Source organism: Uloborus diversus, chromosome 1 (genome assembly GCF_026930045.1).
Source record: "Uloborus diversus isolate 005 chromosome 1, Udiv.v.3.1, whole genome shotgun sequence".
Taxonomy (NCBI): domain Eukaryota; kingdom Metazoa; phylum Arthropoda; class Arachnida; order Araneae; family Uloboridae; genus Uloborus; species Uloborus diversus.
This window is the reverse complement of record NC_072731.1, coordinates 38,268,133-38,283,447: the sequence shown is the minus strand read 5'-3', so window position 1 is coordinate 38,283,447 and position 15,315 is coordinate 38,268,133. Positions and strand designations below refer to the sequence as shown.

Sequence of the window (15,315 nt, the reverse complement as noted above, 5' to 3'; positions counted from 1 at the left end):
AATTTGAGACAAGTTTCATCTCCCTCTATCCAAACACTACTAATGTTTTTTTTACCCGAACTTTCGTAACTGCAAACTAAAAGTAAAAATGCAATATTTTATTCTGTTTTCTACAGTCTCAAAAATACGAAAAATAGGGTTATGAAAGAAAATCAAAGAATTGAGCATTTCAACAGAGTTTCGAGTAAGCGCAGGGTTGCGCTTTACGTTCGTTAAATTAGGGTTCGTTAAATTAGATTCATTATTCGTTAAATTAGATTCATTAGTGTGATAAATATAATTGAATTAAATTAATATTTTATTTCCTGATACTGTTCTTTTTTAAACTTAGTAATTCATATTTTACAAATTTGAAAATTTTAATTACAAAATGAATTTGCACTGTTGAATATGATTATTATATAGCGCTTCAATAGAAATTCGTCGCCTCAGAGCAACAGTAGGACATCTTAGTGTTATTTCTGGGACTAGATGTCTTAGTGTTGCTCTGAAGCGACGGTATAACGGGTTTTATTACATTTATTATGTTACACTGTACAGAAAAAAAGTCTCGGACACCATTCTTACTCAATCTCATGTAAAAAGGCCCCCTAAATCCAAATTAAACAACCTTTCCCTTCCATCCCGTTCACTTTTCGGAAAAAGCTCCCAACGCTTTTGAGTTTTCGAAAGTTTCATAGCCATTATTTTACTTTTGAAGAGAAAGAAGTACTATACCAACCATTAACATTCTTCCCAGTCGCAAGATAGTTAAAAGTTGAAAAACACTTTTATCAATACTGGTCATTTAAAGGGACATTCTCTCCTAAAATATTAAAAAAAATAATCTTCAACGGTCTATTTTTTCTAGGGATTTGTTTCAGAATTCGTCACATATTTTTTGGTGTAAAACTAAAAAATCTTCTTCGTTCCTATGATCAGCATGCCTAAACAACTTTTCAAGTTGTAAAAAATAATAATAACTAATCTTGTTGACTATTGCATACGAGTCACACCACAAATCTTCAGAAAAGGAACTTGTCGTATTATTTATATTTATTCAAGTTCCATTCACATGCATGATTAAGATAACAGATGGGCTAAATTAAGTTTATAACATAGCATTAATGTATATCTATAATTGATATACCACTTTCCTTATTTATCGCCTCTAAACACGGATAAGGTGTTTTTTTTCTTTTTTTTTTCTGTTTTGCTGCGCAATGTTCATCGTTACGTCACATTACTAAAGTAATGCTTAGAACGGTTATTATTACTTTTTTGAAGCATAGCCTGTTTTTTCTTAAAGCAGGTTGAAAATTTAACCTGTATTAATGCTATTTTCGGAGAAGAAATTGTGCCGTAGACTATTGTAAACAATACTTTTTTTTTAATGTGGACGATTTCTTTTAAAGAAAGAGGTATTTACATTTGGACCATGAAATATAATGTCTTTCTCCTACACTACTGCTTTAACTCAAAATATAGAAATTGTAAAAACACTTGAGACAAAGGTCCTCTGCGATAAATACAACTATATTTAATTATGACTTTTTGCTCTGTAGATGAAACATTTAGCTGCAAAAGTTAAATCTAAAACTTCGCCCATGGCATTAAGTTAAAAAAAATATTTTATAAAATTCATCATTAAATAAGAAACATTTTAAAAACAGTTTATGTAATTTTTCTAAACCTTAGAACTTTTTTAAAGACTAAAAATGTCGAATAAATCAAATTGTTGCACAACATACTGCGATGTCGTTAGCACAAGCAAGCAAAAAAAAAAAAAAAAGCTTGCTTAATGCTGTAAAATGGGCTTTTCCTTCACTTGCGTACTGAAGCAGTAAAGCATGCTTTCCGTTTTAGTGTTGGATTTTATTCTAAAATTGATTTCCCTTTAACTCTAATGTTTTTAAAACAACCATTATCCTTATAGAAATCTCATTGTAAGCCTGAAATGATGAAAAATGTCCTTTATAGCTTCCTGTATCTGTATTTTCTCTTAAGATAAGCCCAATTCTTCACTCAAAAACGGGTCGTTCAATGTTAAACCAACAAGGCAAGACAACTTGACCATCTCAGATTCTCATGTAACTTTTAGAAATATTAATTTTGACATCTTAAATTCATATATTTCAAGTTTTTTTTACATTTATCATTTACAAAAGAGTTATTAATTTCAGAAATTCGTACAATTACAATTTTTTACTTGTTACCAGTGCTTTAGAGTGTTACAACCCGGTTTTTGTGGGAGCTACATATTTTTATAATAACTCACTTTAAAGAGTTTTGCACGCAGTTTCGAAGAAGTTTCTTCCACAAATCTAAAATTTATGGGGATAGCGTATATAGAGATATACATATTCCAACAAAACATAAATGTGAAAAAGAAGCCAAGTTCGGTCGAAATGAGGTTCGAGGTAGACGGTGTCCCCGACAAAAAACAGATCAGATCTAAATTGTTACCAAGTTCCATAGCAGTTCCACATAGATGTTTATTTTTCCCATGTTCTTCAATTCATTTAGAAAACAACTTTTTACTTTCTTTGATAATGGATTTTAAACTTGCGGCAAGTTCTAGTCATCGCTATTTTTTTTCAAACTTGCCAAGTTTTAAATCCATTATCAAAGAAAGGGAAAAATTGTTTTCTAAATGAATTTGAAGAACATTGGAAAATCCAACATCTATGTGGAACTGCTATGGAACTTGGTAACAGTTTAGATCTGATCTATTTTTTGTCGGGGACAGCGTCTACCTCAAACTTCATTTCGACCGAACTTGGCTTCTTTTTCACATTTATGTTTTGTTGGGATATCATTACTTTTTGAAAAGCTGAATCAGAGGTTATGTTCTAATTCAGACGATTATAAATGCAAAAGCGTATAGAACTATATGATTTCCTTTTTCCCCCTGCTTTTACGGTTCACTGGTTTGCGGTTTCTCTTTATTAGAAGTTGTGAAGATATTTCGATAGCTGGGGACTTGGTGCGATCGCCAATTTTAGGCAGTAATCGTCTGTTTTTCCCATTTATCAGCAAGGCCAAAGTACATTAGTTCTTGGTCTTTGACGTCCTCAGATTTGTCGACAATTAGGAAAATTGCTGACTCATCTCAAAATCTGTCAGGACTTTATTGTTCAGGGGGATAATCATAACGTAGATCGTAAAATATGCAGAATTGGCGAAAATATTTCTCAATTGTTGAAATTATTGCTGCCATTTTTGCTCCTCCTGTAAAATTTTGCATTTAATTGAGATCTAAAGATTTTATGAATTTTAAAGCTGTTATTTTTGATTTTAAATGCTTAGCTTTAGGTTTGCAATTTTAATTATTTGATGGATCATTTTTCATTTTAGCGGAATTTAAAGTATCGTTTAAAGCCCCCTTTTGGTTAGAAATTTAATTGTTAATTTAAAACATCAACAACCTTGTTTTGGCAACGTTTGACGAGCCCTTTTGTTTTGATTTATTTGCCGAAATGTTTTGCAATCGCGCGATAAAGTGATTACGCCGTGATGCTCATAAAAATAGCGTAATTTTTTGCTACTTTAATGTAGTTTTTTTGACGTTTTAGATTTTCCCCTTTACATATGCATGAAAATCTATTTTTATGCCAAATTTCAAGTATGTGAGACACTTGGAAGTTCGTAAACATTTTGATGAGTGAGTGAGTGAGTGAGTCAGTGTTAAAAATGACACTTTTCAGATCTTAATAATTCCATAACTATAAGAGGTACACTCATGAAATTTAGGATTATAGGTCTGCTATGCAGCTCTATTAGACATACAAAATTTCAAGCACGTAGATTTAATAGTTTTTGAGAAATGAGGGGGTCAAAAGTAGCTTGAAATGGTTTGTGTAAGATACACACTGGCAGATGTGTGGCCTGATTTCCGAACTTGGCTGACACACTGCCGTGTTTCAAAATAAACGCAATGCTGGCGCAATATATGCACTCGAAGTCAGAAATTAATGAATGAAAATTTATTTTTTCAATATCATTTAAAACATCATTTTAACTTTCAAGACAGGTTTAAAGCGATTGTTGAAAGCTGCGGCTTGTAGCTGTAATGCACGCATCGCAACGACTATGCAGAGATTGACGGAAGCTTGTCATAACGGCTCAGAGTTGCGATGATCGGTCCGTTGTTATTTCGACACGTGTATTGCAAGTGCAGTGCATAAATTTTAACTTCTACACTGCTCAAAACACAGCAAGCAAAAAAGTGAAGAAAACAGTGCGAGACAGCCTCGTATTGGCATACAATGGATAGAACACACGTATGAATGCGCAATACAGAAAAATGACGTAAAAAATTGGGAATTAAGCTTCAGTTATTTGAAAATATGGGAGAAAAACATGAAAAGATGATTTAGGGCAACAATTTGAGGACATGTAAACGATGAAAAAAGTACTTTTTAGACATGATGCATGAATTTTAATAGGACGTGTGGTCCCCTCGAACAGCTAAGACTGCTGCACACCTGTTTGCAATGGATGCGGTGAGGTTATCGATCTGACTTTGGGGAATACTGTTCCACTCCTAAAGAAGTGCAATCTCCAAGTCTCGAGCAGTAACCGGCGGCCTTGTTCACGCAGCAATACGTCGTCTGAGCATGTCCCAAACATGCTCGATTGGATTCAGGTCAGGCGAGCACGCTGGCCATCCCATACGCTGTATTGTTTCAGCTTCAAGAATGTTCTCCACCAGACGAGCTCTATGCGGTCTGGCAATATCATCCTGGAAAACAAAGGAATGTCCAATGGCTCCAACGTAATGGATGACATGAGGTCGCAGTATCTCGTCTGCATACCTTCGGCCCGTCAAAGTGCCATTCCAAATGATATGCAGGTCTGTACGTTCGCCTATGCTGATTCCACCCCATACCATCCAACCAACTCATCTGTATTGTGACGTTTCACGAATGAATGCGGGGTTATTTCGAGTCCTCCTGTCCCTCCATACCAGGACACGTCGGATGTCACACTCTAGACTGATTTGGGACTCATCTGTAAACAGCAGTTGGCTCCAATCATGTTGCTCCCAATCTCGATGTTCAGCAGTCCACCTTCTTCGGGCCGCACGGTGGCGTGGGGTCAACGGGATGCAGACCATTTGCCTACGTGCATATAGCCTTCTCTCATGAAGCCGATTGCGTACAGTTTTGCTGGGCATCCTTCGTCCTGTTGCCAAGAGCAACTATTTTTGCAGCTGCGTAGCATTCTCTGTTCTGTTTCGACGGGCTGTTAACAATACACCGGTCATCAGTTGCTGTATTGGCGTGTAGCCGACTTTACAAAGGTCGACGTCTAACATTTCCTGTCTCTTGGAATAGATTCCACATCCTTGCAACAACACTTCTGGAGACTCCAACAGCCTCCGCGACACTACGTTATGTTTGCCCAGAACCCAGTCTGCTTATAACATGCCATGTCATGGATTCCGTTAAATCACGTTGTTGAAACATTCTCAAGTAAACTTATCTCAGGAAAAAGTACTGCGCAATCGAATTTCACAGTTACGGCAATAAAAGAGACGTGTTTCTGCAAGATTCCGATTTCTGCCTTTATCTCCTTTTTTTGTTTTTTGACTTCATAAACACTGATTTGAGTACAAAGTTTTCTTCTTCCGTTTCCTGGTAGGCTTTAAATTATGGATTATTCATTTTATGTTACTTATTAGTATACATCTTTGCGTAATTTTGTTAAAACCATGTGCTCCTCTAATTATTTTGAGCAGTGTACTTAATACCCTTTCATAAACTGAAATGGTGTGTAAAATACCTTTCATTAGCACCCATGTGCAAAAATGCAAATACTTTATCAATTTTTCGATCGCAATAGGTTTCGGTTTCAGAAAATTGTCTTTAAATGTGAAATAGTAAACACGAGTTGGGTAAAAAATAAAAGTGAGCTCTTTTAATTTTAGACGGATCTTCTTGTAGAGTTCAAGCATTTTATATCAACAGGGTCTGACAAGCCTCAAGCGCTATGTGGCCAGGGGGAAAAAACTAAATGACCAGTTATTTTTGGTCCTCATGTTACACTGAATTTTCCCATAAACTCATAGAAAAAATGGTTTGGTTTCACCTGGCTCTTAAAAATTTGCAACTTTCAGCAGTCTCACCAAATAAAAATTCTAAAAAAGTAAATAAGTGGCAGTTACAGCTATAAACTTAACTTGAAATATTTTTTGACTGATCTCACACGTAATGTAATTAAAAAAAGTTAACTACAGGAATTTAAAAACCATCGATTCTTTAAAATTATACGAATCATGTTTTAAATGTTGTTTATCTCTACTTTGTCACATAGGTGATAAGACAGACTCCTTCATTTCGACAGAGCAATCATCAACTATTCGAGTGTCACCCTCAGGAACGCTCATCATTGACAAAATTGAAGCTACAATGAAAGGATCTTATACTTGCACTGCCGATAATGCCTTTGGTAAACCTATAAAGAAAACAATTTTCATTTCGGTTAACGGTAAGACCTAACCCAATTAGATGCTATGTCTTTTGATTCTTCAAACTTGTGCTACGCAATGCAATGCCATGTCAAAGAAATGCAGAGCATAATAAATATGATGTTTTCCAACTCATTTTTTGAAATAATCTTTCTGAAACTTTTTTTTATAAACTCGTTTGTGATTGTGTTAAGATCTGCCACAATATTCGAATTCCAGGTAAAATTTTTTTCAAGACACACTCAACTATTCTATCTGTATAAAATACTATATTAAGTACTTTGTTAGGAGGAATTATTATAACACAAGCATTTTATTTCTGCGTCTGTACTTATTCCTGTTAATTATTCGACATAAAATCAACGTTTGGTTATTATACATATACTTATACTCAACAAACTAATCATTGGTGATTTTTCTATAAAACCTTATTTGAAATTTTTCACAATGTGCTTTATTGCATACCTAATGCAAAACATTAACCCTTCGCCCTTATCACTATTACATACAATACGTTTATCATCATACTATGTTACGTTACTAATGACTTATAAAGAATTGTTTTTAAAGAAAGGGTTTTGGAAGTTTGTGTTATTGTGCTCTTTTGTTATTTTATTATCGATTTACTGTTTCTTATGCGTTGATATGAAAGTAAATGCAAAATAAATAAATAAATAAAAAATTCTCAATTATGTTGGACGCGAAGGGTCGGAAAAAGGTACCATCAAAATAATTACATTGGAAATAAATGTGATCGTCGCTGACACAGTATCCCATGCAAAGATGAATATGGCATGGCAGAAATACAACATTCAAGAAATAGTAATGATAATTATATATCTGAAATCAAAAATATTTCAAAGTTATAATTCAAGTATTTGAAATCCCCCGGGGGTTTAAAATGTTTCACTGACTTAAAGTTACATGTATGTATTTGTTTGAAATTGTTCTGTGATCATACAAATATGTACTCATTTTCATTAACTTCTGCTTCAATTTACGCCACTTTGTTCTTGTGCGAGAAACTGCGTAAAACATTTCGCTTTTGACGCCTTATTTAACTAGAACCTTTAGAAACTAACATGAAAAAAATATTTATTTAATTGTTTTTTATTTGACCACGAATTAAACAAGATCAAAAGAAAAAAGAATGATTATCGCCCTGTCTTGTTAAACTCTGAAATATATACATGTCACATACAATTGTGACTTTGTGTAATTAAAAAAAATAACAGATAAAACATTTGTTACAAAGATATTTTTTACTTAGGTTTTTCGCTATAGAAGTAGTAGTAGACAGCAAAAATTATAAATAATATTCTATAACTTTTGTTTTTCCCTTTTTCCGATATGTGGCGCTACATGCACAGGTTATAGAATCACATCAACCAAAGCCATGTCTGACGCCATGTTACTAACTATTGAACGGCATAAAAAAATAGTTTTCCATTTCTTCCAGTGTTTATATGAAATGGGAAAATTATGAAACACACAATTTCCATATAAAGATCATTTTAGAAAATGTTAGTGCGACCTGGAATAAAGTGACTATGTTTCGTTTCCACCAAGTAATACATTTGATGACTTGTCTTCTCTCCATTGCTTATGCAGGAGGTAAGTTTTTTTTATAAAATAATTTAATAACTATTCTGAGACATCTTAAATGATAAATGTGTTTGTATAAGGATCAAATTATTATTTTAAAGTGAGATTTGTAATGCTGGCTAACAACCGCGAGGAAAAAAAAGATCCTAATTATTTTAAAGGTAAAACTAAAATATTACTCAAGGAAACATATTTTTCATGCATTTAAAAAGAACTTTTGATAATGGAGTACTTGATTATTAGTCGGAAAAGTTTATTAATACTGCATATGTTTTAACAATATTACTGCAATTCTTATACTTTATTATTAGTGGGAAAATATTGTTTTCATGTTAGGAAGTTCTCTAAAAATGTGTAACATATAATCATCGCAAGTGTCGTATTTTATACCTTTTGCGGTTTTTTAAATAGAAAACGCATTTAAAAACGGATAAAAATTATGTAAAGTTATCTGCTATCAAATTGTTTTAAAATAAATCATGCATGAAGAGATGCTTTCCCCTCAATATTTAGTATCAGCGATACTTTTATTTTACGAAATAAAATGACCATTTTACTAGCTTTGGGCAAAAATAGTCTAGCTTAAACTAAATTAAAAAAACAAGTTCTTAAATCTTTCATCAGCATGTCGGTACAATTAACGGTACTTTGTAAGGATCTATGCTTCATAAAGAAAAAAACCCCTAAATGTATTGCTCTATTAAACGTGTTTTCCCTTAAAAACCCCGACTTAAATCAGTAGGGAAAAATATGTTATTTCATTTCATTTCGACGAAATATATTCATGAACTATTTTAACATAAATACTGCTTATAATTATTTAAAATAGCATGACAGTTACTTTGAATTGCCGTAGTATATGGGCAAATCGTTGTCAATTGCCATACACTACTTTCATTCAATTTTATGAAAAGCAGCACTGCCATTGAACTTTTTTTGTGCAAAATTAGAAATTAAATTTTTCTCATTTTGTTAGTATTTTGACATTTTACATTAAGGCGTTTCTTCTAAATAAGGCGATTGTACATATTTATATTTTTCTAGTTTCATCATTACCAGAAACATATCCTAACTAAGCGAAAACTCTTAACAATAGTACAATTAAAAGTTCATATAAAGAAAACTTTAATTGCTTGAAAGTAATGAAAAAAGATTATCCCAAACGCAAGAAATAATTTGAAAAAATAAGTAGCTTCATGTTAAACTAAAATATAAGGATAATTTTCATTTAAGTTTAAACATTTTTAGCATCGTTAATTCGTAACAATTGAAAGTCTACAAGTCAGTTATTTTTTGTAGCTTGAAAATATTACCAAATAAAAAAATTCTCACATATGCAACAAATAATTCGAAAAATCATTAGCATTATGCCAATATAAAAATTATGATAGTTTACAAAAAAAAAAAAAAAAAATGTGAGCATCGTAAACTTTAAAAAATATCTCTGAAATAAATCTTAATAGCAATTAGGAGAAAATATTTACTAAATTGTTTTTGTAATACAATTTTCAACATTTTTTTGAAAAATCTTTTTCAAGTTTTTACTGCAGAGAAATTCTATATTCTCTTAGGCAAAAACATTTATTTACTTTATTTCCTCATACGTTAGAAACTTATGTGTTTTTTTTTCAGATTCACCTGCTGTTGCACCATTTATTTTCCCTCCGGCATTAAAAGAAGGGGACAGAGCCAGTGTTATATGCACAATCACATCAGGCGACAGACCGCTTCAATTTAAATGGAAAAAAGACGGCCAAGATATTTCAAACTTTATGAACATCAAAACGCAATCTATAACAGATTCTTCTGTATTAATTATAGAGCCTGTAACATCAAAAAGTTCCGGGAACTACTCTTGCATTATTTCTAATTCTCATGGAAGCGATACGTTTACTGCGTTATTGACTGTTACCGGTAAGTTCAATCAAAAACACAGTAAAATGCTACTTTATGAGCTGTATATACATATATATTTTCAAATATGATGTTTTTATGTTGAACACTAGTTCCAGGGCCGGATTTAGCTTTTGAACAGCTCCGTGCAAAAGTGAAAAATTGCGCCCCTTTTGAACTGCATGTATAAAGAACCCCTCCTCCCCCAAATAAATAAATGCATGCTGTTTTTTAAATTTTTTTAGCAAATGCACAAAATGTCTCAAAGTAACTTGGTAATAATTAATGTAAATATTAATAATAAGTTTCATTAAAAGTACTTCATTTTGTAAAACAAACGGATTACTGATTTAATTCTGTTGATTTCAAAAATAGCTAAACAGTTACAGAACTAATTCTCGTTTCATAAGCCAGCGAATTGAGAAAGCACGGATCTAGCGTCTGGTTTAAGAGGGAGCCCTCACTGGAATATAAGCACACAAATTAGGAGCCTTGTGTTGTCTATGTGGAATCTAGAATAAGTCTAAAATTATGCTTATGTGTTGCATGCATATTACAAATCTTCATTCTATGTGAAAAAAAAATGAATTAATTAATAGATAATATAGTTTAAGTTTTGAGATCTTGAAACCAGTTATGTTTTTCGCAATCCCGAATAGCGATAGGACCCTACTCGTTGGGTTTCTTGTTTCTACTAATGGCTTTTATCGCAACTATAATTTGAATTCAAAACATTAAAATTTAAATAAATGCCAGAGGCCGGATGCTGGATTTTATGTGCTGCGTGTTGGATACTGTTTTCGCATTAAAAAGATTATGTAAAGTCGAGAAGGTCGTTTATAAATAATTTGATTCCTAGGCTCGTGGACGCCGGCATTATAAGCATAGAAAAATAAAATCAAAGGACGGACGTCGTTCAACGCTCAAGTAAAAACAATAAGTAATTCGTGATAATTTATATAGATTTAAAAAAACAAAAAAGCAGTATAAACATTGCGTTATGGGTAAATTTGGAGCATAAATTGGGGTCCAGGGGTTACACCCTGGAAAATTTCCTAATTTATAGTACTAAAAACTCTATTTTAGACTTAATGATATTAGGAAGAGAAGGAATGTTAACGGGACTTGACTTCAGATTTTTTCAAAATTGAAGGCTCAAAACGGCAAAACGAAATTTTAAGCAAATCGAAATTTTAGTTCTTTGAACAAAATTTAAAAAAGGGAAGGGAAGAAGGGGTTGTTTGAATGTCTAGGCAGGAAAATGTTCCAAAAAATAAATAAAACTTGCAGTTGTTAGCAATCTTTCTTTTTTTATTCTGTACTAATGGGCATTCTTTAATGTAACACAGCTATTGGCAGATGCCACGAGAATATCGACGCCGAGTTTTCTTATCAAATGAAGGTTCTAGGGCGAAACTGAGCTAGGAATTTAATTTTTACGAGAGTATTTCAAGCCAAGCGAATAATCGAGGGATCTTTTACATGCCGCTTAATCATAGGGTCCTGTCGCTGTCTAGTTTCTGTATCTTCAAAATTCACCGATTGGAGCCCGGTTTGAGCCTGCGTCTTCTGGCGTTAGATGCAACGCCTAACCACTACACCACTTGGTCGGCAGGCAACCTTTGTTGAAGTAAAGGAACGGTATGGTGTCTGGGATCATCCACCATACATTTTTCATCCAAAGTACGAAATTGTAGGTCATCTTTGTTTGCCCTAAGAGAAAAAAAGGAATGGGATGGAGAATTTCCCATAGAAAATTGTTGGAAGTTTAATTTCCAAAATTGCAGTTTTAGACGATCTTCAAAATGTGTGGATGAGGAGAGTTAAGTGGCTCTCCTCTCAGAATTTTTTCGAATCTGAAATCATTTAAACAATATTTGATCTTTAATGATGGGTTGGGAGGTTCGGAAATGCTTCCGCGGAAACTTTTCAAAATTGAAATCATAATTACACAATTGTAAATTGTAAGCAATTTTTTGATGGTGTTTTGGGAAGGGATGAGATTTAGCTCACCATCTCGGAAGTTTTTCAAAATTAAAGTTCTGAAAACGCAATTGTGGACAATCTTCAATGATATCATAGGAATCAGGTTTTTACGGCTTTCCCTTAGAACTCTTTCAAAATTAGAGCCCTAAAAAAGCAAATATTAAAATTTTTAATTTTCACCCTTCCCTTGCATTTAAATATGTTTGAATTCAAACGCCTAAAGCCCCAGTCAAATATTTCATAGCATTGGACTGAGGTGTTTTATTTATTTATTATTTTATTTTATTTTTGACTTTTGTGTAATTATTTTTTCCACTTTATTTTATTTTAAATATCGTGCGTCTGGAATCTTCTGCAGAATCTTCATAGTAAGGAGGGAAAAATGAAAGTAAGAAAAACAGAAAGAAAAAAAAGCATTAGCTCCCCAGAAGCTATCTTGTTTATTTATAAATTAATACATTTTTTAGTCTAAATAAGCTTGCCATGAGTTTCTGTAATGCACTGATTTGAGCAGTTATAAAAGATAAAAGCACTTATTTTCGCATGGCCTTAATTTTCGTGATTTTCGTGACATCGTCGTAATTACGAAAATTGAAACCTCTCGAACTCTTTTTTCGTCGGATTTTCAACTTTCGGTACATACAAAATTCGCGAATTTTTCAGCTCGTAAAATCACCGTTATCTTCATTTTCGCCAAAATTAACGGTTCGCGAAAATCAATCCTTTTACAGTTGCGTATTTTCTTTCCTGTTTAAAACGTTCATCTCAGCGGCTCTTAGTTGGTTTAGATGTTTCACTAAATATATTTATTTTTTAATTTGCATTTTCTTCTGAAATTTTAACGGAAAAAAAACTTTTATCCTTTTTTACTTTTCATCTTTAACGCCGTGCAGGATTTCCCTTCGCTACATTACAAAAATCTATTGGATTGGACTGAGATGTTTGGGGGCATTGAGATAAGAGGTCACTGTAATCTCCCAAAAAATTCATGATTCCGCAAAATTTGGCTCACGATTCTGCAAATTCGGAGACATAATTGAAATACTTAAATGCCTAAATGTAACTATTTAGTAGATGTAAGTACATATGTGTGCAAATCCGTATTTTATCATTCTACAAAATTTGGAGCCCCGTTTGGCTATTTGAGAATTTCTCCCCTCTCAAAAATTTTAACTTGGAGGGCGCCCCTGCTGGTGATGATTCCCCTTCGTTTAAAATGATTTTAAAGTTTCTAATTAGTTAAAGTTAGACAAGAACTAAAACCTTTTACTTTAAACTTGTGCGAACTACGATTCTAGAATAGATAAGGGGATATCGCAGATCGCCTTCATTTGAAGATGGCGCCAGAATGTTTTCCAGGGAACCATTTTTTTAACAGCTCGGTCGCAATATTTCTCTCATTTTCATTTGGCAATTTTGCGCCCCTCAAATTTTTTATTCCGTGCAGGGGCACCGACTGACGGAGTATTAGTCCGGCCCTGCTAGTTCAAGCAGGAAATCCGCGAAACTAGTATTAAGATGCAGAGCATGCACCTCTTCAGATCTTCGATCAAAAGAATTTTATGAAAAAATATTGCTTAATAACTCCAGACTTAGTATTAAGACTCAAGTTTGCGGACTGAATTTGTGGAATTTTAATTCTAGGCATGGTTAAAAGATATTCATTAAAATGTTTAAAGGGTTTGAACTTTATGCAAAAATAGTTTAATGGTAATAACGCAACAGAGTAATTATGCGTAACTACTTTAAATTGCATTTAAAATGATTAATCTGTAAACATCAACTTTTTCAAACGGTTGTCTCTATATCAAATCGTGTACTTTTTCAATTACTATATTATGAAAAAATTTACTTTAAAAATTCACTCTTCAATGCGCGTAACAGCTAAAAATCTTTTTAAACTCATGAATTCCGAGTTATCATACGAAATGTATCATATAAATTCTACATTTTTAAATCTACAATCAGATAATTAGGAGATATAATGCCTGAATAAAATATTCTCGACACATTAATTTTCAAATTGCTTACTATGATTTGCATGGATAACATACTTCTACGATGAATTCGATTAATTATATTATTTATAATCGAAACTATTTAAATCAATGAAGCGTATAAAAATGTCCTTTTCCATAAACTTATTTGAGACATTAAAACAAAATTAACTTGCCTCAAACGACCATCTGAGTTATTTTTGAATAGATCTTTTGAATAACATGAAACTTTAACGGAACCCTGAAACTTTAAAGCGAAGAAACGATTTTTTTGTCGAATTTTTTGTCGAATTGTTTTACAAAAATTTGCTTATCATTTTCCAATTATCATTTCTAGCATTGTAGTATTTTTTACTCAAATGCTAGCTTTCATTCAATCTGTTTTGTGTAGTTTTACATACGAAAGATCTTCTTCGAAGTGCTGAAAAATTAACATTGACAAAAAACCGAGAGTGTTTACCTCATACGAACTCTATTTCATAAATTTTCTGTCCTTATTTTAACTCAGTTTTTGTTCTTTTTTTAAAATAAATTTGTTTAACACTAATGATGGCCAATTTTTTCAATTTCTTTGCACCAGTTGTACGATAGATAATGTTAAGTTATAAGCACCAAAACAATGTTTAAAGTTTTACAATAGAGAGGAAGTGAACTAACGATTAAAAAAAAACTATGATCTTGTAAAAAGAATCGCAACTAAACTATACATCCATAAAATGCGCCGCCAGCTCAGTTATCCCATCGGAGGACTGTAGTTTCGTGCTTTTTAGCACTCATCAGCCCGGAATAGAAAGTAACTGACATTGAGGAAAAAAACATGTAGGTTTTTAACATGTTCTATTTTCTTGATACTTTTTTTTTTTTTTTTTTAAGAAGAAGCTATTTTAAGAAGTTTTGAAAACATACTGATTATACTTTTTTCAGCTCCTCCGGAATGGATCAAAGAACCTGAAGATATTTTTACTCAGGAGGGAAATAGCTTAAATATTGAATGCGAAGCTTCTGGTGTCCCGAAACCTAATGTGAAGTGGACTTCAGGTATTATACATTTCAGTATTAAACTCCCCATGTGTGTATTAACTATGATTGAAAAACTGTACATTTTCAGCAAATAACAGGCTTAATCAACTTGAAAACAGAACGAAAGAAGAGAAGTAAAAATGCCTTACATAATTGTTTATTGTGCTAAGAAGAAAGAAATACATGTATATTAATTCCTCAGAAGCAACATAAAATCTACCGTCAAATATGATTTCCAAAGTTAGCATTAAAATTATGATCGAGACTTATTGCTACACTATTGTATTAACAGTAGTGTAACGAATTTTAAATATTATTCAACTGAAGAAAAAATCGCTGCACACATTGGATACATTCAAGTTT

General features: G+C 32.6%; 1 protein-coding gene across 1 annotated transcript; it reads left to right on the top strand.

Moving 5' to 3' along the window:
• Positions 1–4,702: 4,702 nt before the first annotated feature.
• Positions 4,703–15,231, top strand: LOC129234368 (cell adhesion molecule Dscam2-like). Its single transcript, XM_054868362.1, has 4 exons — positions 4,703–4,838; positions 6,298–6,471; positions 9,689–9,970; positions 14,857–15,231. Exons 1-4 carry the CDS (start codon positions 4,703–4,705, stop codon positions 15,045–15,047), a joined length of 783 nt encoding a protein of 260 aa, XP_054724337.1. The 3' UTR covers positions 15,048–15,231.
• Positions 15,232–15,315: the final 84 nt, after the last annotated feature.